Source organism: Haliotis rufescens, unplaced genomic scaffold (assembly GCF_023055435.1).
Source record: "Haliotis rufescens isolate VD_foot unplaced genomic scaffold, xgHalRufe1.0.p SCAF_6, whole genome shotgun sequence".
Classification (NCBI taxonomy): Eukaryota; Metazoa; Mollusca; class Gastropoda; order Lepetellida; family Haliotidae; genus Haliotis; species Haliotis rufescens.
In genome coordinates, this window is record NW_025964334.1 from 8,877,726 (window position 1) to 8,904,690 (window position 26,965).

Here is a 26,965-nt window from a genome sequence, read left to right on the forward strand (position 1 = left end):
CCTCACTTACTCAGTGTCAGCCTTGTCTTATCTCCTTGGGGGCACGGGTCGCCCAGTCTTCTAGGGTGCCGCAATTTTCTGCGCAGAGCTGCAATCCGTAGTGCGTGCTCGACACATGATCGTGGGTTCGAATCCGAGATTGAGCCTGATTGTGTTTCTATGTTTGTCAGCACAATGCTGTCCTCGAGGGTTTCATGTGTGATAAACATCTAGGACCTGTAGAACTTCGGGCGTTCCTCACACATCAAGACCTGTGAAGATCAGGGGTAGAATAGGTCTTCAGCAACCCATGCTTGCCGTAAAAGGCGACTATGCTTGTCGTAAAAGGCGGCTAACGGGATCGGGTGCTCAGGCTCGCTGGCTTGGTTGATGAATGTCATCGATCCCAATTGCGTGGATCGATGCTCATTATGTAAATTACTGGATTGTCTGGTCCAAACTCGATTATTTACAGACCGACGTCATATAGCTGGAATATTGCTGAGTGTGGCGTAAAACAACAAACCAAACCAAACCAAACCTCACACATCAAGTTGACACGCACATGTATAACTGAAGAATAATTTTCAAAACGACGTTAAACCCAACTCACTCGGTTCTCTTCTTCTAGTTAAGACATGCCCCACTGTGCCGAAGATCTCTCACGGCGCCTTGGAATGCAAGTCCAAGACTTTGGAGTACAAGACAATCTGTATCCTGAAATGCATAAAGGGGTACTTGCAAGCTGGCTCTGCCATGATGATGTGTAACGGAACAGGAACGTGGACCAAACCCGGATTCTGCAGAGGTTCGTCAAATTTGTTTGTTTGTTGTTTAACGCCGCACTGAGCAATATTACAGCTATATGACGGCGGTTTCTAAATAGTCTAAACCAGACAATCCAGTGACTGACATCATGAGCATCTGTACACGCAATTGGGATGCGATGACATGCATCAACAAAGACGACCATCCGATTCCGTTAGTCGCCTATTACGACAAGCATAGTCGCCTTTTACAACAAGCATGGGTTCGTCAAAGGGTGTTCCGCTAAACATAAACAAAATGTTTCTATTAACAGTCTTGATATGCCGTTGAAGATGGGTATTTTTCAGGCTGAAAAAACTAATCTACCTTTTTGTCAAGAATGTTCCGATTTAAAAAAAACGCTATGTCTTGTCAATGCAGCCATGGTAGGTAACGGGATTTACACTGTTTTCTGCATATTGTTAAAATAACACACTGGCGAACCATTTTGAAAATGTTATGAAAGATATTTGCTGACAGAACAACAGGTGAGCAATATAGATGTATTTAACATTCATGTTGCAATTGTGAGAAGCAAGGTCACATCGTCACTTTTGACATCGTTTAGATTACCGAGCACCATCGTTTACCTCCGGCTGCGTGGATGACCAACGCGCACTAGCGGGGCCTCGAGATAAACCGGTTATGGTCACATGGACAGATCCAAACGTCACCGACAACTCTGGGGGCCATGTCAAACTTTCCTACAGCAAGGAGAAGGGTTCTCGATTCCCACTTGGTCGAACCACCATCGTAGTTAAAGCTGAGGATGCTGACAAAAACGTCATGAAATGTTCCTTCAGTATTTACATTGAAGGTATTTTAAACCCTTTCCTTATGTATCTGTGCACATTTAGCACTATTGCTATTTCGCATAATGCGATCCTTCTTTCGCATAATACACACCAGCCTTGTTTGTTCATTGTTTAACGCCACACACGGCAATATTACAGCTATATGTCGGAGGTCTGTAAATAATCGAGTCTGGACCAGACTATCCAGTGATTGACATCATGAGCATCGATCGACGCAGTTGGGATGCCATGATCTGAATCAACCCAGTCAGCGAGCCTGACAACCCGATCCCCGCCTCTTACGACAGGAATTGTCACCTTTTACGGCAAGAATGGGTTACCTCGGATCTTCACGGGTCTATGTTAATATGACTCGCCTTAATATACTTGTGAGTGGCCATCTAATTGACATTGAGGTTTTCCAAAATGAAACCGTTCACATGCTTGTTGCTCTGGAAAATGTATGTTGGGCCCCCCCAAAAAATTTATTTGTCTGTCACTTTCAAGGAAATATAAATTTTTATTTTGGGTCAAACATTTGCTCAAAACGCTATCGTCTTTTCTACTTACAGCCCAGGTCTGCAAGGACCCCGCCCTCGGCAACACGCTGGACCGAGAGCTAATCATTTACGATTGCCCCAACGGGACATCCCTCGGGTACTCCTGTCTCGTGTCCTGCAAATCCGACTATCCTCTTGTTGGGGCTTCAAGGATCACATGCTCCAAGGATTCGAACACAGAAAAACTTCGATGGACATGGGGAAGCGGCAAGAGCAAACCCTTCTGTAAATGTAAGTCTAGTTAACAAAGAGGTTGCCATCAGACATTTGACCTTCAGCGCCGCAATTTGCTCTGCTGAGTTGCGTGCCTTTGTTGTACTAGTATCCGCAGAAAAATGGGGGTCGCGAATAAAAGTATTGTTTGAGTTGCCTTCCTTGAACTTCGGGGGCGGTTGGGTAGACCAGTAGTTAAAGCGTTCGCTTGTAAAGTCAAAGACCTGGGTTCGATTCCCCACATGGGTACAATGTGTAAAGCCCATTTCTGGTACCCCCCGTATTGAAACAGTGCTAAATATGATGTAAATCACATATCACTCATTCATCTTGGATTTTAGTGTTAAAAAACCCAGTGTCAATAACAACACGATAATTGAAGCCTCATTTTGAGATTAAGCAGCGTTTGGAAAGTGTGATCGATGACAACCTTTATTGAATTGAGTGTTACACAACATACAATACTCGTGAAATAGTCTATGTGACCTAATTTATGTAACCCAACGCCACACAGAGGATGTATATTTCCCAGAGGGTTTTATTAGACCCATCATCATTAATCAATATTCTGAACATATACACGCACATTATTTCCATGTCACCTTTTCTCTTGAAGCCACCGACTGCCCAAAACTGAGGTCACCGATCAATGGCGCCATCGTGTGCGACAAATGGAATCATGGCCGCATGTGCAGCATGCAGTGCAACCACAACTACGACGTCCCAAGACGGGTGCCCAGTCAGTACGTGTGCGGGATGTCCACTGGGAAATGGCGTCCCCACAGTGTCATCCAGGACTGCATTGGTAAGTAAGGCTCAGTCTAAAACGGCATCGACATTGCCATGCGAAAACGCCACCAATGCAAATTTGGTAACACGGCACCAGAATGCGTCCGGAAAATGGCATCATATGATATTATAGATGTACACATAGCTGAAATATTGTCATGAACATAAAGCATAAACTCACTCACCCACTCGCCCACAGATGTACACCTTGCTTCAATTCGCGATGTACATGTAAACGGTGCTGTTTTCGCAAAGCCCGGTGACATTTTCACTTCATGCCGTTTGAACCCCAACAACTGAACATCACATTGACAATATTCCAGCCATACAGTGACGACAGACGATGAAGAACTTGGAGTTTAGTTGTCTGAAATGAAATATGATCAGATTTTCAAGGAGAATACGGTAGTGGATGAATTTGATATTTACAACCTCTATTTCCCACCTTTACACTGCCTTAATTTACCACCTTAATTTACCACTTTACTTTACCATAATTTTTTCACCACCTTTACTTACCATCTTAATTTACCACCTTACTTTACCATCATTTTTTACCACCATCACTTTCCACCTTAATTTACCACCTTAATTTACCATCATTTTTTACCACCTTTACTGACCACCTTAACTTACCACCTTTGTTTACCACCTTTATTGACTACCTTTATTTACCACCGTTACCTATCACCTTAACTTACCACCTTTATTGACTACCTTTATTTACCACCTTTCGTTACCACCTTAATTTACCACCTTTATTGACTTCTTTTATTTACCACCTTTACTTACCACCTTAACTTACCAACTTTATCTACCACCTTTATTTACCAACTATATTGACTACCTTTATTCACCACCTTTACTTACTAACTTTACTTACTACCTTAACTTACCACCTTCATTTACCACCTTAATTTAATACCTTTACTAACCACCTTTATTTACCATCTTTTTAACCACCTTTACTTACCACCTTATCTTACCACCCTAATTTACCACAATTATTTACCGCCGTTACCTACCACCTTAAGTTACGACCCTTATATACCACCTTAACGTACCAACTTACTTACCACCTTTATTTACCACCTTAATTTAGCACCTCCACTTAACACCTTTACTTAACACCTTCATTTACAATCTTCAGTTAGCACCTTTATTTAGCACCTTTACTTACCTATTTTATTGACCACCTTTACTTACCACCTTTATTTACCATCTTCATTTACCACCTTTATTTGGCACCTTTACTTAACACCTTTATTCATTATCTTTACTCAACATCTTTATTTACCATCTTCATTTACCACCTTTACTTATCATCTTTATTTACCACCTTTACTTACCACCTTAATTTAATCATCATACTTGGGATTCCTGGTAAACACAGGACACAAATTACCTATGCTGTTCGTAAAAGACCTTAAATGATTCGGGTGGTCAGGATCGGTGACTTTGTTGATTGAGTTCATGGTATCCAATTGGTGTGGTTGGTTGCTCATGATATCAATCACTGGATTGCTTGGTCCAGTCTCGATTAACAGACTACCGCCAAAAAGCTTGCATATCTCTGAAGAAAGAAACAAACAAAAACAAACAATCCGTGTTACGGACGTAATAATAGTCTTCAACAAAAGTAAGGGATTCTCGGAAATATCTGTCACAAGAACTTTCCAAAACTGTAAGAGATACTAGTTTCTAGTAATAGTTGTATGCTAATTATAAACGAGAACGGGACACATTACAACCGGATGTGACGTATGACAGTTGAAGTTATGACCGCCATCGATCTTGAAGAAGGAGTAAGATGGGAAGTTTCAAATTTGATGCTTCTGGAGCAGTAGTGCGTAACACCGTCACGATTTGTCAAACATTGTCTCCCAATGGCAACTTGAGGGAGTCTTTCTCTCTCCTATTGCAGTGGCCAGGTTCAGTGAACGTGGTCGGCGGCCTATGACGTTGACGCACGTCTCCCTATCATTTCCCAGACGTGTTTACTGGGGGAAATGTCTAGGCTCATTGCTGGCCATTACATTCCATGAATACTGTGCTGCTGGAGGTGAACATTGACGATTTGTGCAAGGTGAGCCTAGGCGTTGTCGTCTTGAAAGACAAAACGTCGACATACGCCTTTGAAACGAGACAACAAAGGGTGGCAATATTATTGTTGTTTCGACAGTACTGTCCAGTGACCATGCGTGAAAAATATGGAATGGGTTTCAGTTCAGTCATCGTGATGCCACCCCACACAATACCCGGCCACCGCCAAATGAGTCATGTGGTCTCAGGTCGATATTGGCTTGACGTTCATTTCGACGTCGCCAGACACGACCACGCCTATCAAAGTAGTGCAAAGTGAATCAGAACTCGTCTGAAAACATGACACGTGACCAGCGATGATTACCCCACGTTTCGACGTTGTGTACACCATTGACACAACAAATGGCAGTCGGGCATGGAGATTAACTGCATGTAGACGATTTCTAATCGTCTGACCCGTAACTCGTACTCCAGTAGACTGATGAAAGTTTGCAGCAATTTGATTCGCCGTTTTGGCGCGATTTCGTAGAGCCTTGTTTCGGATCAATCGATTCTGTACTCACGTCGTTGACATGGAACACCCTGAAATGTATGGAATTGTTGGTACCTGTTCCATAGTAATGTAATCACAGACTGAATATATTGGCCAATGCACGCCAGTTTCCAGCATGACAATAACCCGTAGGCGGTTCTCGCGTTGCAAACGCCGTATCACTAGTTCATACACAGAAAATGAACGAAATCAAGCAGAATCAATAAAATTGTCAGAAATAAAGGTCCACAGACATTAGTCAAAATCAGGAATGACACCCTACGCACGTGTGTGGCGCTACTTCGTGCGGCACGTGAAAACTGTAGGATGTGTTTTGGTGTTATGTTTTACAAATATAAACGTTCTTGCATACGATGTTTGTCAACACTTATCTTTGTTCAAATACTTGGTATCAACATTTATATTTCTTGATCCGCTACTTTTTTTAAAGAGTATATCTAATATTTCAGTGCGGAGAAAACCGTCGAAAATGCGCCTCCCAGCAGAAATGTATTACTACGCATCAAATTGCCCCACGAAAACTTCGATGAAAAACATCAGTAACAACTTCATTAAAATGTTGTCCTCGAATGAATTGTTTAAGGAAGAATGTGGCGAGAAGGTTCCAGACTGCAAAGCGGAAATGGTAGATGTTAGATGTGGGGAAGTTCGCACAAAGCGTGACGTCATTTCCGTCAGGGGACATAACCATGTTTACAAGCGGAGCGCCGACAAGTGTGTGGAGATAGAATTCAATATTGAAATGCCGTACGATGACTTGTCGATGGATGGCAGTGATGTTGCCGTTATTTACAAGAAAACATTCAACAGGATAACAAGCGTTATCGAACATATGTCTACCATTGGTGAGCTGGAGGTGAAAGGGATGGAGACGCGGGAGTCTTCCTTCGCCCCAGGTGTAGCGACAATCGTTTGTCCGAAAGGAACGCTGCCCCGTTTTGATAAAGGTTCATGCTGTGAGTATTACCTTCATGAGATCTTATATAAGAGAGAGAGTAAGAAAGAAAGAAGAGAGAGAGAGAGAGAGAGAGAGAGAGAGAGAGAGAGAGAGAGAGAGAGGGAGAGAGAGAGAGAGAAGCTTGTGTTACGTGTCAATTTCCGATTTGAACCATTATGTTAATCCAGGAATCTGTACCTAATAGAATTTAGTGTGAACCCGACACCCAACCAACATGTGGTTTACAATCAACAATGTGTTACTAAATTAACTTGGTTTACAAATCAATATAAATTACTGCACAGCAATTACAATGGCAGTTTGCAATAGAGTGGTAGTGCAATATTCAATGGCAGTATAAATACAGAATATGGTTGCAGTGGTGGTCAAAATGTTCAGTGATAATAATATTCACCTATCATCTTCCGTGATGGGTGTAGGCTGGGAATCCGGGGTCACACAAAAGCTGGTCTTGATGTAATGTCAGAGGAAATATGTGAGTTGATACCGCTCCTTTTATATAGTCCAAACAGCTTCCAGTACTTTCCACTCATTGCCAGACCAGTCCAGTGTCTCTTGAACATCCCAGAATATTCCACGTTTCATTTATGCTTGACATGCATCCATGCTATTCCGGAAGTTTACGGATAATTCGAACATCTAAATACTATAACTTCCTCACCACTGCCTACATGAAATAGTACTATATTCCGGACAACTAAGCATTGTACATATACAGTCCAGTGAACCTCTTCTGAATCTCAACAGAAACAATGTGATACAGTTGCAATCATTGTTTAACACTAAATTACACTGCCATATAATACTTGATTCGTTTAGATTATGTTATGTAATTATGTAATTTGTTCTCTTATTATCCGAAATATTAACATCTATGACACATACCGTATTCGACGTAATAAGCGCCCATGGCGCTCTCAAAATTAGAAATAGGGGGCGCTTATTAGAATATTATTTTGAGTTGAAAGATCGTAAATTTCGTGGTTTATGCTAACAGCCTGAAATGTTTACATACGACAGATATATTTTTCAAGAATTTAATTGCTCATAATTAAGGGTGCATTTAACACACGAGTGCGTATTATGCACGAATAAATAAGTCTTCTGTACATTGATCAATCGGAAAGGGTGCTGATTGGGATTGTTCACTAGCCAATATATTAGCAAATATCGCCTTGGGCGCTTATTAGAGCGGGGCGCTTATTACGTTGAATACGGTATGTAGTTATGATATGATATAATACATTTTAAGGATATCGGCTTACAAAAATTGTCATCGCAAACTTTAGGTTCAGAAAAATGCAATTACTACATGTTTTTAAGACAATTATTTCTATTTCTTTGATATCAATTTTATAAGGTTTAGAGCAGCTTTAGCACAATTTAGATCAGGCTTTCGTAGACTTGAGTGAGTGGGTATGGGTTTTACGCCGCTTTTAGCAATATTCCAACAATATCACGGCGGGGGACACCGGAAATTGGCTCCACACATTATACCCATGTCAGGAATCGAACCCAGGTCTTCGACGTGACACGGGAATGCTTTCACCACAAGGCTACCCGACCTCCCCACATAGACTTAAAGTAGGCATATGTTGAAAAACCTAGCTAGAGAATTGAGAATGTGTGAGCCATATAATTTAAATGTGATTTACGATGTCCAAAGTACGACTATCTAAGACGTACATATATAGTATTACCTTTTTATGTACATCCCACTCGCAAACAAATTATATCGAGCATATCACAACTGATAATCATACCCTTAAAAACTATCAATGTTTATTTATCATGCTATGTTAATTAGAATATGATCTGTGAAACATAACTACAACCACCACCAAATAGTGTTGTAATATGGGCCTGTGGTCATTCAGTGTGGAATAAAACTTATCCTCACAGATAAAGGGCCTGGGATGCTTGCATCAATATATCAGTGTTTCTTGATAAAGTGTTTCTAAGTATCCCTACAATGAGCAAGGAAAGTTACTTTGTTGATAACGTGTTTATCAACTGTATAAATGAAGTAACACAAAGGCGTAAAGTAATTGTGGTGGATTTCTTGCATTGGTATACAATTTGGTTGTATGTGGTGTTTCCATGTAGATGTGTGTGGGCGTTCCTCCACCTGTCTTTATACATTATATTTCTGCCATTTTGGTGGTGCCCCCCCTCCTCCCCACTGGTACATTGCGTTGTAAAACGATACTCTGCCAGTTGGTAATATGGGTGAATAGATGTCAGTTTTGTTGTACCTGTACACCGTCGGGGTATCTGCAATCGGACCCCAACTTGTGCTGGTCGTAAAAGGGACTGAATAGATCGGGGGGTCAGGCTCAGTGACTTGGTTCATTTGCGAGTCATCCTTGTCCGACAGCGTTGATCGCTGATCATAATATCAGTCACTTGACTCTCCGATCAGAATCAACTATTTGTCGTAAAGCTGTAATATCGCTTAGAGCGGCGAAGTCAAGACGTTTTCCAGCAAACTATTTTTTGTGTGCGACGAGTACATTTTGAGTATATTTAAAGACTGATGCCAAGCACAATAGGGTTTACATATCAACAAACTATGTACACTTTGAATTGATCACAGGCAAAACCAGATAAAGTTTGATAAATTGGATACTTACTAAAATGGATGACAGGTTTGAGTGTCGGAGCTCAACCACTTTATTCTTTCACTGCGACGTTTCGGTACATGTTCAAGGACCTTTCTTAAGCAAGCTTGCACCTGTCGAGGTCTGGATAAACGAGGTTTTCTGTATGTAAATGACTTGCTTTGTGCATTCCCCCAGCTGGTTGTCCAACTGGTACATTCCTGAACAAGACGGACGAGTGTGAGGACTGCCCCAAGGGGACCTACCAGGCCACTTCCCACGCCTCCTCCTGCACCAGGTGCCCTGCAGGAACATCCACCCCTTCTACCGGGTCCCGCACAGCCGCCAATTGCACAGGTACGGCCATACTTTCCCCTGTACCATCCTTAATCCTTTACATGGGTCAACCTTCACTCCACATTGCCATTCGACCAAAACCATGCCTCACCCTATACCAACCTTCACCCTATACCAGCCCCCTTCCCAATACCATCCCACACCCGACACCATCCTTCACGTTATACCATCCTTCACCCTATACCATCCTTGACGTTATACCATCCTTCACCCAACACCATCCTTCACCCTATACCATCCTTCACCCAACACCATCATTCACTCTATACCATCCTTCATCCTATACCATCATTCACCCTATACCATCCTTCACGTTATACCATCCTTCACCCTATACCATCCTTCACCCAACACCATCCTTCACCCAACACCATCCTTCACCCTATACCATCCTTCACCCAACACCATCCTTCACCCAACACCATCCTTCACGTTATACCATCCTTCACCCAACACCATCCTTCACGTTATACCATCCTTCACCCAACACCATCCTTCACGTTATACCATCCTTCACCCTATACCATCATTCACCCTATACCATCCTTCACCCAACACCATCATTCACTCCATACCATCCTTCACGTTATACCATCCTTCACCCAACACCATCATTCACCCAACACCATCCTTCACGTTATACCATCATTCACCCAACACCATCCTTCACGTTATACCATCCTTCACCCAACACCATCCTTCACGTTATGCCATCCTTCACCCAACACCATCCTTCACGTTATACCATCCTTCACCCAACACCATCCTTCACGTTATACCATCCTTCACCCAACACCATCCTTCACGTTATACCATCCTTCACCCTATACCATCATTCACCCTATACCATCCTTCACCCAACACCATCCTTCACGTTATACCATCCTTCACCCTATACCATCCTTCACCCAACACCATCATTCACTCTATACCATCCTTCACCCTACACCAACCTTCACCCTATACCAGCCCCCTTCCCAATACCATCCCACACCCGACACCATCCTTCACGTTATACCATCCTTCACCCTATACCATCCTTCACCCTATACCATCCTTCACCCAACACCATCATTCACTCTATACCATCCTTCACCCTATACCAACCTTCACCCTATACCAGCCCCCTTCCCAATACCATCCCACACCCGACACCATCCTTCACGTTATACCATCCTTCACCCTATACCATCCTTCACCCAACACCATCCTTCACTCTATACCATCCTTCACCCTATACCATCCTTCACCCAACACCATCATTCACCCTATACCATCATTCACCCTATACCTACCTTTACCCAACACCATCATTCACTCTATACCATCCTTCACCCTATACCATCCTTCACCCTAAACCATTCTTCACCCTATACCATCATTCACCCTATACCATCCTTTACCCAACACCATCATTCACTCTATACCATCCTTCACCCTATACCATCATTCACCCTATACCATCATTCACCCTATACCATCCTTTACCCAACACCATCATTCACTCTATACCATCCTTCACGTTTTACCATCCTTCACCCTAAACCATCCTTCACCCAACACCATCCTTCACACTATACCATCCTTCACCCTATACCATCCTTCACCCTATACCATTCTTCACCCTATACCATCATTCACCCTATACCATCCTTTACCCAACACCATCATTCACTCTATACCATCCTTCACACTATACCATCCTTCACCCTATACCATCCTTCACCCTATACCATCCTTCACCCTATACCATCATTCACCCTATACCATCCTTCACCCAACACCATCATTCACTCTATACCATCATTCACCCTATACCATCCTTCACCCTATACCAACCTTCACCCTGTACCAACCTTCACCCTGTACCAACCTTCACCCTATACCATCCTTCACCCTATACCATCCTTCACCCTATACCAACCTTCACCCTATACCATCCTTCACCCTATACCATCCTTCACCCTATACCAACCTTCACCCTGTACCAACCTTCACCCTATACCAACCTTTACCCTATACCATCCTTTACCCTATACCATCCTTTACTCTATACCAACCTTCACCCTACACCAACCTTCACCCTATACCATCCTTCACCCTATACCAACCTTCACCCTATACCAACCTTCACCCTATGCCATCCTTCACCCTATACCATCCTTCACCCTATACCAACCTTCACCCTATACCATCCTTCACCCTATACCAACCTTCACCCAACACCATCATTTACTCTATTCCATCCTTCACCCTATACCGTCCTTCACCCTATACCAACCTTCACCCTATACCATCCTTCACCCTATACCATCATTCACCCTATACCATCCTTCACCCTATACCATCCTTCACCCTATACCATCCTTTCCTCTTTACCAACCTTCACCCTATACCAACCTTCACCCTTTACCATCCTTTACTCTATACCATCCTTCACCCTATACAATCCTATACCCTACAACATCCTTCACCCTTAACCAACCTTCACCCTATACCATCCTTCACCCTATACCAACCTTCACCCTATACCAACCTTCACCCTATACCATCCTTCACTCTATACCATCCTTCACCCTATACCATCCTTCACCCTATACCATCCTTCACCCTATACCAACATTCAACCTATACCAACCTTCACCCTATACCAACCTTCACCCTATACCATCCTTTACTCTATACCATCCTTCACCCTATACCAACCTTCACCCCATACCAACCTTCACCCTATACCATCCTTCACTCTATACCATCCTTCACCCTATACCATCCTTCACCCTATACCAACCTTCACCCTATACCATCCTTCACCCTATACCATCCTTTACTCTATACCAATCTTCACCCTATACCAACCTTCACCCTATACCAACCTTCACCCTATACCATCCTTTACTCTATACCATCCTTCACCCTATACCAACCTTCACCCTATACCATCCTTCACCCTATACCAACCTTCACCCTATACCAACCTTCACACTATACCAACCTTCATCCTATACCATCCTTCACCCAATACCATCCTTTACTCTATACCAACCTTCACCCTATACCATCCTTTACTCTATACTAACCCTCACCATCCTTCACCCTATACCATCCTTCAAGGGGGAGGAGGAGGAGGATAATCCCATTTATACGAATGCCAAGACATTGTGTTCAAATATTAATAAGTAATATATGAAGCGTACTCGTTTCAGAAATGTGTCAAGTCGGGACATATTCCAAAAATGGTGTCATCCCATGCATCAAGTGCCCAATAGGAACGTACCAAGACATCAATGGGAGCAGCACGTGCAAGATGTGTCCGCCTGGACTGACCACGTTGGAGTATGGGGTCACAACGTCGGACGAATGTTCTGGTATTTTTCTGTTTCCGGCCTTTAAGGGGACTAATCCCTGGAAAAAGGGCAGTGTCAGCAACTTTGATTCAAGAACTGAAAAACTTACTTTGTTAGTCTGCTCACGCAAATATAATGATTACCGAAATCAAATGTTTTAACAAATGGCCCTCGTTAGAACGTCAAAACACATTTCATAACCATGGTAAAAAGAAAAGTTTTATGATAATCACAAAATACACAGCTGAGAATCACGTTTTCAATGTCAATGTTGATCCTTCTGACCCCGGGTGGGCGTGGTTGAAGACTTGATTGATGCTTGTAAGATATATGTTTCTTGTTATTTCTTCAAAGACGGAGGCAGAAAGGATCTTTAAGGACGCAGGGAAGTGGCAAACAAAATTTTCACTACACAATTCTTTTGAAGAAATCCTCAATGTTAAGCAAACGATGTTTGTGTTGTTAATGCTGAGACAAAATGACGTTATTCTGGGTATTTTTGGAAACAAATTATTCAGTTATTTTGGAAATTCTTGAACAGCCCTCAAAATCACATTGATGTTCCGTAAACAAATGTATAACAGGCCACTGACCGAGGCATATCAACAAAATCACAAAACGGAACATTGATACCGGCATGTTGCATGTCTTGCAGGGTACGACATGAAACTAGCTCCTGCTGTCAACACGGTGCTCGGGAAAACAACTGCAGTGGTCAAGTCCTTTTCCGTATATTCTTGGTTTTTTATTTCTCCTGGGGAGGTCAAAGCAACGCTACTTAAGTTTATCACTGACAACAACGCAGTCTTCGCTGTTCGATGGAGGTCCGACAAATTGACCATGACCTTTGGAAGGTATATGTGAATCGTGTGTGCGTGTGTGCGTGTATGAATGGTGCGTGTGCACATGTGTTTGTGTGTCTGTGTCTGTATGAGTGTCTGTTTGAGTTTGTGTTTGTGTGACTGTGTGTCTCTGTGTGAGTGTGAGTGTGAGGGACTGTGTGTGTCTCTGTGTGTCTCTGTGTTAGAGCGGGTATGTTGATGAGATTAAACTAAATTCAGTTTCCGGAACCGGATGGTCATTTTCATACACAAAACACTGAAATGCACACAAAATTGTCCCACTTACCCGGACAATACACTTCCGCTGGTGGTAATCCTTTGATTCGTGAGAAGTCAATTAACCAAGTGACACTGAGTTACGTTTGAGACGAGCTTGTTTATTGTACACGTAGTCCCATTCGATAAATATGGCGTCTGTGGAGCGAAACGTAAGTGACACGCAGTTACAGCACCCGAAAAAAGAGAAAATTTGTCTGTTTAAGGAAAAACACCCGTCAGCAAGTTTGGAAACCCACTACAGTCACTCACAAGGAAGCTTGTGCTTGTATAAAGACCTTGATTACATATTACGAGAACACAGGCGATCTGGACAATTTGGAATTATTGTTTAAAATTCAAACCTCAAAATATGATAAGTTCAAACTTCCATGACAGATTTGTTGAAACGTGTATGTCTTGAATAAAGATTGAGTGGATGTATCTGTTTGCTCTGTCATCTGTCATGAGTTGCATAATTGAAGGGAAGTAACCTTTCCAGTAAGAAGCTGGTTTCAGTTATACGGAAATTCGTTTATACGAACGAATTGTGAAATGACGCAAGTGTCCGTATAAACGAGGCACGACTGTATATATGTTTGAGAAAGTGACGTCAAATCAAACGTCGTGACGTCAATATGTCCGTCCAGCTGACTTGTGAAGACCTATAATACGACTGGCCAGGGAGATAGCTGGATTACCTTACGGCCAATGACAAGGATACTCATATAAATGTACCTACCATTTTTGTCAAAGCAGATATGGTCATACATGGAGCAATAAACACTAATAAACATATATTTTACTTCCATAGTAACGCTATAGACGTTATGGCTGAGGTTGCAGTAAACAGCTGGTACCAACTAACCTTGACCTTCGATGCACCGTCCTTGACCATTAAGGCGTACGTTAATGGAACAGCCGCTCTCTCAAAAACCACGTCGAGGTTTCCACAAATACGAAGTACAGTAACGCTAACCTGCTCGACCAACAGTGCAGGTAATTTGAATTTCTAATTGACAAATTGATTCTCTGGAGTTAATAACATGAACCCTTGTGTACGGTGTGAATTTTTTTATAGTGACCCACTATGTTGTTTTAGATAATAACGAATTAGGGTAGTTCTTATTTATTGTTTGTATAGGGTATGAGACATTGTACTTTTTGTAACTTTTCTAAATGTTTCATGTTAACTTAGTTTGATCTTCGTAAAATTTCCCCAGTGGTGAATCCGGGTTTGTTGACTTGCCTTTGCATGTGATTGTGACGGTCCAACCGGTGGGGCACGATACGTTAACTTTTTGGTCCAGGGCGCTGTTGTACAATACGATCTTAGCGCTAAGGTGATCTTAACTCCCATACCTTAACATAGACTTACGACAGTCGTAGCGCTGAGGTTGTTTTGTACAACGGCACCCTGGTATCCCTAATTTGATATCGATTCATAAACACATGCTCATGATACAGTCGGAATCGTAGGCTCCAAACCATTGGTTTGTTAAGACTAGAGTTGTTACAGGCCCCGCTATGGAGCTGAAATATTGCTGAATGCGCAAAATAACATTCACTCACTCACGTGACTCATAAAGACAACTGTTGTAGTTGGGCAGAAATGAGACTGAAAGTGGTTTGGCTGACCGATGACTGTAAATAATACGAGGTCAAGACTAGTTGTTTCATGACGAAACGGCTAAGGAGATGAGTGAGTATGGTATTACGCCGCTTTTAGCAACATTCCAGCAATATCACGGCGCTGAACACTACAAATGGGCTTCACTCATTGTGGGGAATCGAACCAGGCTCTTCGGAGTGACGAGCGAACGCTTTAACCACCAGGCTACCCCACAGCCCTGAAAATAATGATGAGGACTTATTTGAATAATGATTTTAAAATATTACTGACACTGCTTTCAGCGCTGACTTTCTCCGGACTAAATGTCGTTGACAAGGTACTGGGCGAGAGTGAAATTCAGGCCATGTCACGCACGTGCAACTCGACCATCACACGTTCCATGTTCAAGGCCAACATGACCGCCGGACAAATGATCTCCCCCAGCCGCTGTGACGGTAGGCAGTTGTCATACAGGATTTACCGTGGGCATTATAGAGCAGAGCCTGCTACGTGTACCAGGGTGATTTCAAAATTGTAATGTAGAGCTTAACCAAGAAATCGGCTCGCACAGTACTAAATCGTGAAATTAGTGAATGACCACAATGAATAACCATTAAATAATATTCAAGCACACACAGTTTCAGCTTAACAATCAAAAGGTAATTACATTGGGTCGGATAGGTGGCAACAATCATAAGTAACAGGCCCTAGAAATAATGTTTCAAATGTTCATTGTATGATAGGCCGTAGGCCCCAATTCCTGAAGTGGAAACAATACAGTACAGGGTACTTTTACAAGTAGAAACACATGTTTCATGTCTGTACATTTCTGACCTTGAAGGCATAGTTGAAGTAAAACATAACAGATTTTAAATCTTAATAATTTGAGGTTGCCATAAGACGTATAAATTGTTGGACTGACGATCGAGTTACATATTTATTTGGTATATATAATTGCTTTCGAATTTCTTTAAAGGATGGTGAAATGATACACATCTTCGATATTGTTTAGATGACAATATGTACATAATCTTCCAAATTTTGGAATTTTGTGGTGTCCGCGAATCACTATAAACCCTTCTACATCCAACTCGAGCACGAGCAATAACGGAAGCAAATGTACACAGGGTCGAATCTCTGAAATATTTCTCTGCTTCTAGTACTAAATGATAATATGATGGTCCAATCTTGGCTGTACATATCTTTCAAACGGATTTGAAAAAGGTTAACCTAATGTAAGTGCACTCAGAATGTCACTGTTGATTGTCTTGAAATAGGCTAGTCTCCGTACTTGAACCCAGATTAGTGTTGGAAGCAGGCATGTATTCGCTGTTTCCAGACAGGTATCCAATTCTTACTTGGCAAGTTGGTATGACACAAATCAGATCGAAAAGGTTCGGAATCGTCCTCTTGTCGATCTTAGCTACGGACAGACTTTCGAAAATTATCGAACGACCATGTCTGCCACGTTTATGTTTACAAGAAGGGAGATAACCCAAATAATAATAGCAATAGCCCAGCAAAATATCACTGCAGTGGACACCAGAAATGAGCTTCAAACTTTGAGCCCGTGTGGTGATTGAAACCTGGATGAGGGGACGCTTTAACCACTCACCTACCCCACCGCCGTGAACGTAAAAGTGTAAGAAGGAAGAAAAGGCATTGTCAGTCATATGTCTCATAATTGTCTTACCAATATTTGGTTTCCCACAAATTTATGATTTGACATCCCCGTTGGGACCTTATCACACTCAGTCCTTTCAGCTAAATACAGCTAATACACCAAGTAAGGCGCACTGCTTCCTTTCAGCATACGACGCATGCGTAACCAATCCATGTGGAGGACATGAGTGCATCGACACGATCAGTGGCTACGATTGCGCATGTGCTGACGGATACAAGGGAGACAACTGTGAAATCGCCCCAGATCATTGTGCAGAAAACATGTGCGAGAACGGTGCTCGATGCGTTGGGAACAGCGTCAACTACACGTGCGAGTGTGCCACTGGTTACAAGGGGGATCTTTGTGATTATGAAATAGGTAACGGTTTATCAAATATCATCCACGTGGGAGCTGCTGATAGTTGGGTAATTAGTGCAATACATTATCTCTTATATTTAAGCGTCATGCTCACTGGAGTATGCCAACAACTGTTTGATTGTTTGACAAAGTGATCCTTATGAGCGTTTGGTTGTTTGACAAAGTGATCCTTACAAGCTTTTGATTGTTTGACAAAGTGATCCTTACAAGCTTTTGATTGTTTGAAAAATTGATCCTTATTAGCGTTTGATTGTTTGACAAATTGATCCTTGTTAGCGTTTGATTGTTTGACAAAGTGATCCTGATAAGCTTTTGATTGTTTGACAAAGTGATCCTGATAAGATGATGATTGTTTGACAAAGTGATCCTGATAAGCTTTTGATTGTTTGACAAAGTGATCCTGATAAGCTTTTGATTGTTTGACAAAGTGATCCTTATGAGTGTTTGGTTGTTTGACAGTGATCCTTCTAAGCTTTTGATTGTTTGACAAAGTGATCCTGATAAGCTTTTGATTGTTTGACAAAGTGATCCTGATAAGCGTTTGATTGTTTGACAAAGTGATACTCATAAGCTTTTGATTGTTTGACAAAGTGATCCTGATCAGCTTTTGATTGTTAGACAAAGTGATCCTAATCAGCGTTTGATTGTTTGACAAAGTGATCCTAATCAGCGTTTGATTGTTTGACAAAGGGATCCTTATCAGCGTTTGATTGTTTGACAAAGTGATCCTTACAAGCTTTTGATTGTTTGACAAATTGATCCTAATCAGCGTTTGATTGTTTGACAAAGTGATCCTTACAAGCTTTTGATTGTTTGACAAAGTGATCCTGATGAGCCTTTGATTGTTTTACAAAGTGATCCTGTTGAGCTTTTGATTCTTTGACAAAGTAATCCTCATCAGCGTTTGATTGTTTGACAAAGTGATCCTAATCAGCGTTTGATTGTTTGACAAAGGGATCCTTATCAGCGTTTGATTGTTTGACAAAGTGATCCTTACAAGCTTTTGATTGTTTGACAAAGTGATCCTGATGAGTCTTTGATTGTTTTACAAAGTGATCCTGTTGAGCTTTTGATTCTTTGACAAAGTAATCCTCATCAGCGTTTGATTCTTTGACAAAGTGATCCTTATCGGTGAGACGAATTATTGGCTCATTATAGCGAAAAACCTCGTCAGTACTTAACGGGCTTGTATACACCCAACATATCGGCCGTGTGTCTTCACGAGTAATGGTGGTAGGGAGTGTATCTTAAAACGTGAAGTATTGCTGGAAGCTTATATGTCGATTCTGATTCTCAGTACATGGTGAGTGGAGTTCATGGTCCAAGTGGTCATTCTGCAGCCAGATCTGTGACGGAGGGGTCAGAACCAGGACTCGCCAGTGTGACAACCCCCCGCCGGACCCTGACGGGTCCCCATGCAAAGGGAATACTACTGAATCAGCGAGTTGCAACACCAATCAATGCAGAGGTAAAATTACTCATAAAAAAATGGGTGTACGGATTCTGATCAAAGCCAAACAAAGAATCAGGATATAAAAGGAAAACAGTTCGAGTAATTTAATTATGATCATAATAACTAGCTCCATGTAGCGCCAATTTATCAACACCAACAAAGACTTTCTCATAATGTCGATTCAATGTGAATTAAATGGGTGTTTGTACTACGAGTGTAGTATCCTCTATGTACATGTAACAGGAAATCATATCATTCTGACTGACTGACTGACTGACTGACTGACTGACTGACTGAAACCTATGATTGTGGGTTGGAATCCCGGTTCGCCCCGATTATATTTCTAGGTTTGTCAGCACCATACCCGTGCTCGTGGGTTTTACCAAAGTAGTAAACGTCTGAGACTTGCATCACTTCGGCGTTTCCACCCAAATTAAGCTGACACGCCGTGATATAACTGGAATACTGTTAAAAGCGGGGTTAAACCCAACTCACTCACTCACTCACTCACTCACTCACTGACGCGCTCGCTCACTCACTCACTCACTCACTCCATTCCAGAATGCCCCACCCTGAGGCGCTCCTATGGCGTGGTCCCTTCCTGTCACAGGACAGGTGACCTGACCCAGTGCACCATCAAGTGTCGCGATGACCTGGTATTCGCAGAGGAGCCACTTCCTGTGTACGAGTGTGGAGCCAAGACAGAATACAAGTGGAGCCATTGGACTGAAGATCACCCGGAGGGACGACTTCCGCCATGTACTCGTGAGTTGTTTGCTATGTTAAACAACTTTATTTTGACCGTGGAATAGCTCCCAGGCCCAAATTGATTGTTTAAGGTGTTTTTATTTAATGTGACGTATTTCCTGACGCCATCCTTTCAGTTCAGTGCGTACGCAAGGTTATAAGATCCCCACCCCACAAAGATATTTTATACCCTAACGAATTAACAACTCGGTTTGGATTCCAGGTGAGAATACGTCCACAGCAACCAACGCTGGGCGTAAAAGGCGAATAAATTATTATTCTTATTATTACTATTGTTATTCAACATTATGTTCATGTAAATAGCAAACGAAGTGATTATAAGCGGCTTCGTCCCTCTTTCCTCACAATCAGAGTTAATTGTTCACGTGATCATAGGTATAGAAATCCAGATACGTATCACGATGTTAACGGACCAACCATTACATATTCTGGGTCCTGGTATTATTAAAAAAATGGTTCCAGAAAAATGAATAAAAAATTGCCTCAGGTTGTGGCGTACGTGCTGAGCGTCCTTAAAACATGTGTTGTGAAAAAACATTGTTCGTCTCTTTTCAAAGAAGAATATGTCTGAACAAAATTCCCAGCCCCCACAAAAACTTGTCGGTTACAAAAGTTCCCTTGTATATTATATGCAGAGTGTAATTTTATTATCTCTTTACCATCTTATCTCCTAGCTGTGAAGTCGGCCAACGGCTTCACAATGACACGTAAGGTCGACCTGCCGACTCTTCCTTGCACACCCGACGGGAAGTCACATGACTCCGTGACGTCACAAGTTGCCAGCCAATCATCTGATTTGACTTGTATCAAACAGAAATTGTGCAAACCCGTTGTTGACGTGAGGAAGTGTCCAAGTGGGCGTCGACGTCGAGGTGCTGGGACATCTGTTACCATGACGATTAAAACAACAATGGGAAGCGACGCCTCGTTCGACATTGGGAGACTCGTCAATAACAACACAAGTAATTATTCATTTGTTTAATATTATAATCATTACTGGTAACTGGTAACATCCTAGTTATATACGCATTGATCAATATTAACATACTACAAAGCACTTCCCAATGTTAACATCCCCTATGTCAAAGCACTTTCCCATGTTAATATCCTTCAGAGCGAACGCCTTGCCAATGTTAACATCTTCTTTGTCAAAGCACTTTCCCATGTTAATATCCTTCAGAGCGAACGCCTTGCCAATGTTAACATCTTCTTTGTCAAAGCACTTTCTTGTGTTAATATCCTTCAGAGCGAACGCCTTGCTAATGTTAACATCTTCTTTGTCAAAGCACTTTCCCATGTTAATATCCTTCAGAGCGAACGCCTTGCCAATGTTAACATCTTCTTTGTCAAAGCACTTTCCCATGTTAATATCCTTCTGAGCGAACGCTTTGCCAATGTTAACATCTTCTTTGTCAAAGCACTTTCCAATAATAACATCCTCCTGAGCGAACGCCTAACATTCTCTTGATCAAAGCAAGTCCCAATACAAACATCCTTCTGAAGGAACTACACTGCCAGACAAAAGGATCATTACGCTTGAAAACTGGATTTGACCAAACAAATACAAATGTTATCAAAACGATAATCGGCTGAAAACATGAACCGAAACAACGATACTCGTATCAAATACATCACCATCGAATAACCTTCTTTGTTTCACATTAAACCATCATCAAACTTGGGTGTATACTTTCTTTTGCCTGGCACTTTACTTCCTAATGATAACATCATTTATATAGGTATCAAAGCCTTGTTGCATTTTCTACTAGAAACAACCAACAGTGTCACAATTTCGTGGCCGACATTTGAGCATATGGAGCTTACGAAGAGCCTCCAATTCATCCCCCTGAACATATGTATTGTCATGGGAGATATAATACACCGAATATCAGAGGACTGTTTTACTGTCTCTTTCAGTGACCATGGGAATGCGGAAATATCTGAAGGCGATGCTGACATTTGAGCAGTCGGCACAACAGGTGGTTAACAACACCGGCAAGGTCTTCTCCGTTGTCGTCAACGGCGTGACGTTCAAGCCCGACGTCAACTCCGCCACGTCCGAAGTTGAAGTTGAGTGCAACCCAGGAGAGGTGGACTCGGGTGGCGCCTGCAGTAAGTGGAATAATTTCCTGTAGATTTTAGTTTTGGGGATGGGATATGTGTTAAGATTTTTTCGGTCACTGTTTCAAAATATACATTTTTTGTTTGTGTTCGGAGGAGCCGAACGACGTTTTTTGTTTGTTTGTTTTTTACATTTTTAAAGATTTTTAAGTACTTCTTTTTTATAATCATTTTCTGGAAAAAAAGATTTTCTGATCACGCTCCTCCTCCAACGAATATTAAATGATGATTCTGTGGAAAAAAAACTCCGATGTAATGTGAATGCATCAGTATTTACACTGAAAATAATTTAAATGTTATTTACATGTCACGTAAAAAATCAGATGAATCCACTCTCGAGCCAGGTCATATTGTAATGCTGGATATACATGCTCTTTATAATTTTTATAATTTCTTTAAAGGATTATACCTCTGTATTATCTGTATCTTTTACATGTGTTGCCTTATTCACATCTGAGTGAATTGAGTCAGGGTTGACTAGATTCAATCTGAATTAACCTGCGTCAATTAAACATAGCGCATAAAATGCTGCCTCAGATACAAAACAAAATGGCTGCCAGGAGAAGGGAAAACACAACAGACATGTTTATTGCCACATCACACAACTGTGAGTCGTTAACACGTGTTTTATTGCTTGACAAGGATGTGATTGTACCTTTCCTAGTCAATGCAACAACAAGTTATAACCAACGGGTAAGACATCAACCTGAGACGAAGTTGCATTATTGATTCTGATGTATTTTATTTTATCAACAGTGAAGTTATAGAGGATATTTGATGTGTCGAGTAAATATCATGTTTCTCTCACCGAGTGACGGTGAGCGAAACATGATATTTCACTCGACACATGAAATATCCTATTTATTAAATACTTTTGGTGTAGTTGTCTGCAGGAAGATTAAATTATTTCATTACAAATGTAAAACTTTCAAGCGTAAATTCTCCCTACATAACACACATGGACGGTTTTCCACCCCCTGTAAGTACGACTAAAACTGTAGTTCCGTCTTTGCTAAATCTTAAAAAATATATAAAAAAGTAACCAAAGATATTTGATGTCACTAAAATTCTTTAGTATACATTTGGATATGATTATATACAAAATCAACTTCATCAAAAAATAAATTTCAAATCAATGAGACAGTTGTTCGAAGCGAAAGAATACACGCAATTCAAGTAACAAAATGGCGCTTTGCGAAACGTAAAGTATCGGCTAACAAATCAGAATAGAAATTCACAGTTTAATACAAATCATTTTCAACAAAATAACAAACGGTAAGAATCGGTATTAACTACATAAATGACCATCTGTCATTATATGACTTGTCAACGTTGAACTGACGTAAATCGACAGTTTGTGTACGAGCTGTCTCGTGTAGGCCAACATAGTTCCGTCAACCTCTTATGTTCACTGCAGTGAAATATCAAGTGTCCCATATCAAGTGTTATGTTCACTGCAATGAAAATATCACTTTTCTCAACTTCAGAAAACTCAGTCTTTCACACTGAAGTATATAATAAAAATTACCCTGACGCATATCAGTCAATTTTTTATTTCTTAATACTAAGAAGGGCATAGACCTATAATATATGTATACAAAGTAGTGGAGCGTACATTTATGAATAATTGCCGTAGACGTGTATCACATCGTGTTTGGATGATGTGTTTTGAACTGATTAAGTTTGAACTAGTGTTTAAAATATTTGTTTCATTTCTAAAGTGGTAACGTTTCTTTTGGATATCTGGGGATACGGGTGGCGCGGTCGGCTAAGGCGCCGCCATTCGCTGTGCAGAGTTGCGTCCCTTGGGCACTCCAGAAACCTATGATTGTGGTTTCGAATCCCGGTTCGCTCCGATTATGTTTCATGAATTTGTCAGTACCATACCCGTGCTCGTGGGTTTCACCGAGGTGGTAACGTCTGAGACCTGTATCACTTCGGGCTTTCCTCCCACATTAAGCTGACACCCCGTGATATAACTGGAATACTGAGCAAAACTTGGGCAAGTGACTTACACTCTTCAGAAAACGAAACGCACAGGTAGTATATATTGGACATATGTTATTGGAAAATGTTGGTGGCCTGATATTCGACAAACGGTGCGTCTAAACGCAGCCATTGTCGATTTGCAATGTATTAAACGGCATTGTTTTCACACTTGTTCAAATATGTCATGGAGGAAAACAGTAAAGCAAAATCTACGACGTGCAAGTTATGACATTCGTAATACGTGGTAGTGGCTACAAAATTGCAAGCATAAGCCAATGATTTGCCATTCAATAGTCAACATTTTTCGAGTTCGGAAATGGCGAGAACCGGCCGACCAAGAGTTAACGCCCCTGCACAGGATCGCTACATTCGACTGTTCCACCTACGTCATCGCAATGCCAGATCTCAACCCAATCGAACACCTCTGGGATAACTCGATCGACGTGTACGTCAACGCCAAGACACGCCGCAAAGCTCCCACAACTGTCCAACGCGTTACAAGCAGAATGGCGCAGAATTCCGAAGGACAGAATTCGTACACTTATCAAGTCAGTGCCGAGGAGATGCAGAGCCGTGATTACTGGCCAGGGTGGTCACACGAAATACTGAGTTCAGCGCAACCTTATAATTATAGCCTTTTGTGACAAAACAATAAACATTTGTCAATCCCTTCGTGCAACGACAACGTGTGACTATCGAGTTCCAAAATGTTATATTTGTATCTATGATATTAGATTAGATATATCGACTTTATTAGGTACAATAAATTTACTAAAAATCTACCTGTGCGTTTCTTTTTTTGAAGAGTGTAGTTCAAATGTGCCTCTGTTCACCCAGCAGGGAATGGGTACCCGATATGTGAGGCGGATGTACAAACCTTCTAGAGCCCCATGGGCAGCTTGGGTTGTATACTCCCAAGGGAGTTGAGAATAATAAATGGAATGCAAACGGATCCACTGGTCGGGGAACAAATAAAACCGCATTTGAGCAGATACTAGTACCTAGATACCTGCGGTATATAAATGTATAGTTTAGTTAATTAATTTAATAAATGAATCTTTTCAATAGCTACAATATTCCCGAATCATCACATTTCGGTTCCATACATCAAAATTCGCGAGAAGTTTCTTAGCTTGTTTTCCTTAGACCATGACAATCTCTTGATAAAATAAATATCAAAATATTTTTAAAAAGTAACGACATCTAGACGCATATCCGAATACGTATATACCAGAGTGTCGCATCCCATGGGATATAGCTTTGTCAACGCGTGTACGCCAAGGTTGTCCACGGTTTTGAAATTGAACACGAGCAGTTATAAATCACGGCGTGGGAACTTCATGAGAGAGGAAAGACCAAAGTGATGCATGTCTTAGACGTTAAGTCTTTGGTAAACCCACGAGCACGGGTATGGTGCTGACAAACCGAGAAACACAATCAGGGAGAATCTAGGATCCCTTCTAATACAGGAAGGAAGACCACCCGTCGTGGTAGTTGGTTGGTTTGTTTGTTGTTTAACGCTGCACTCAGCAATATTCCAGCTATATGACGGCGGTCGGTAAATAATCGAGTCTGGACCAGACAATCCAGTGATTAATATCATGAGCATCGATCCACGCAATTGGGATCGATGACATGCATCAACCAAGTCAGCGAGCCTGACCACCCGATCCCGTTAGTCGCCTTTTACGGCAAGCATGGCGTCGCGGTAGTAGTGAGGACATTACGCACGTAACTGGAAACCAGTTTTCTCGAAATGCTTTTTAATGGTGGCGGGTAGCCAAGTGGTTAAAGTGTTCCATGAAGTCCGGGGTTCGAATCTCTAAATGACGTAAACATGAAGGCACGGGTTGCCTGGCAAACAACTGACAATATGTATTTATTTTGTAAACCTTGAGGTAAATTTAGTTTTAATTTCTCAACCCATGCAAGGCCTTCACGTCACATTCGCCATCAAACATATAACACTATCTCGCAAAAATGTATATTACAATGCTTAGGATATCTGTTTATTCTACTCAAAAGAAGTCAAATAACACTCGATTCTTTCATATCACTATCGGGGGCGCGGTGGCCCAGTCACCTGTGAAGAATAGCGTCCCTTAGGCACGCCAGAATCCTATGATCGTGGGTTCGAATCCCGGTTTGCCCTGATTATGTTTCTTGGTATGTCAGCATCATACCCGTCTCGAGGGTTTCGTGACAAACGTGAAAGCTAACGTCACGTCGTGCTTTCCGCCCACATTCAGCTTACACACCGTGATATAACTGTAATAATGTTCAAAGCGGCGTAAAACTAAACTCACTCACTCACTCATAACATATTAACTATATTCATGTTAAAGAATCGGGTGATCTTTATCTTCTTTTGAATAGTATATACATTAACGTATGTAGAACCATACAGTAGATATACCCTTCGTGTAACCGTACTGAAATGTTGAACTTGCAAAAATGATGTCGCATGTTATATTATGTTACAGTGCATATCAAGTGTCAAGACCTCGGTCATGACATTTCTTCAATAATTGACATCAAACTTAAATTTCACATTAAGATTGCAAAGACCACATTCCGTCATTATAGAATGCGCAATATAACGTCATCCTAGATAATACTTTATTCATGTGAAATGTTCAAACCGACCTCAAACAGCGTTTCCGATATCGCTGACATATACTTCGTATTGATCGCGTATCAATTATTTATTTAGATGACCTAGACAATAGAAACTTAATACTTCGGAAACACAAAACGTATATGGCTGTTTTGAACAATGGAAAACATACGTTGTGACCTGTAGAATATACCGGTGAATATTTTTAAACTGTAATTTATAACTGTGCGAAAATCGATAGGAATATTTCTTTCATTTTAATGTAAT

The 26,965-nt window shown here is 41.4% G+C and overlaps 1 protein-coding gene across 1 annotated transcript in view; it reads left to right on the top strand.

Annotated features, from left to right (window-relative positions):
* The window catches only part of LOC124144002, a 95,027-nt gene that overhangs the window by 58,330 nt on the left and 9,732 nt on the right, over positions 1–26,965 (top strand). The window contains exons 8-22 of the mRNA XM_048385919.1: positions 611–787; positions 1,355–1,603; positions 2,153–2,371; positions 2,970–3,158; positions 6,188–6,694; positions 9,495–9,653; positions 12,860–13,021; positions 13,656–13,854; positions 14,912–15,096; positions 16,012–16,164; positions 17,520–17,750; positions 19,048–19,218; positions 19,765–19,968; positions 20,646–20,933; positions 21,889–22,083. Coding sequence (XP_048241876.1) covers positions 611–787; positions 1,355–1,603; positions 2,153–2,371; positions 2,970–3,158; positions 6,188–6,694; positions 9,495–9,653; positions 12,860–13,021; positions 13,656–13,854; positions 14,912–15,096; positions 16,012–16,164; positions 17,520–17,750; positions 19,048–19,218; positions 19,765–19,968; positions 20,646–20,933; positions 21,889–22,083 — 3,288 coding nt within the window. The remainder of the gene's footprint in view (positions 1–610; positions 788–1,354; positions 1,604–2,152; positions 2,372–2,969; positions 3,159–6,187; positions 6,695–9,494; positions 9,654–12,859; positions 13,022–13,655; positions 13,855–14,911; positions 15,097–16,011; positions 16,165–17,519; positions 17,751–19,047; positions 19,219–19,764; positions 19,969–20,645; positions 20,934–21,888; positions 22,084–26,965) is intronic.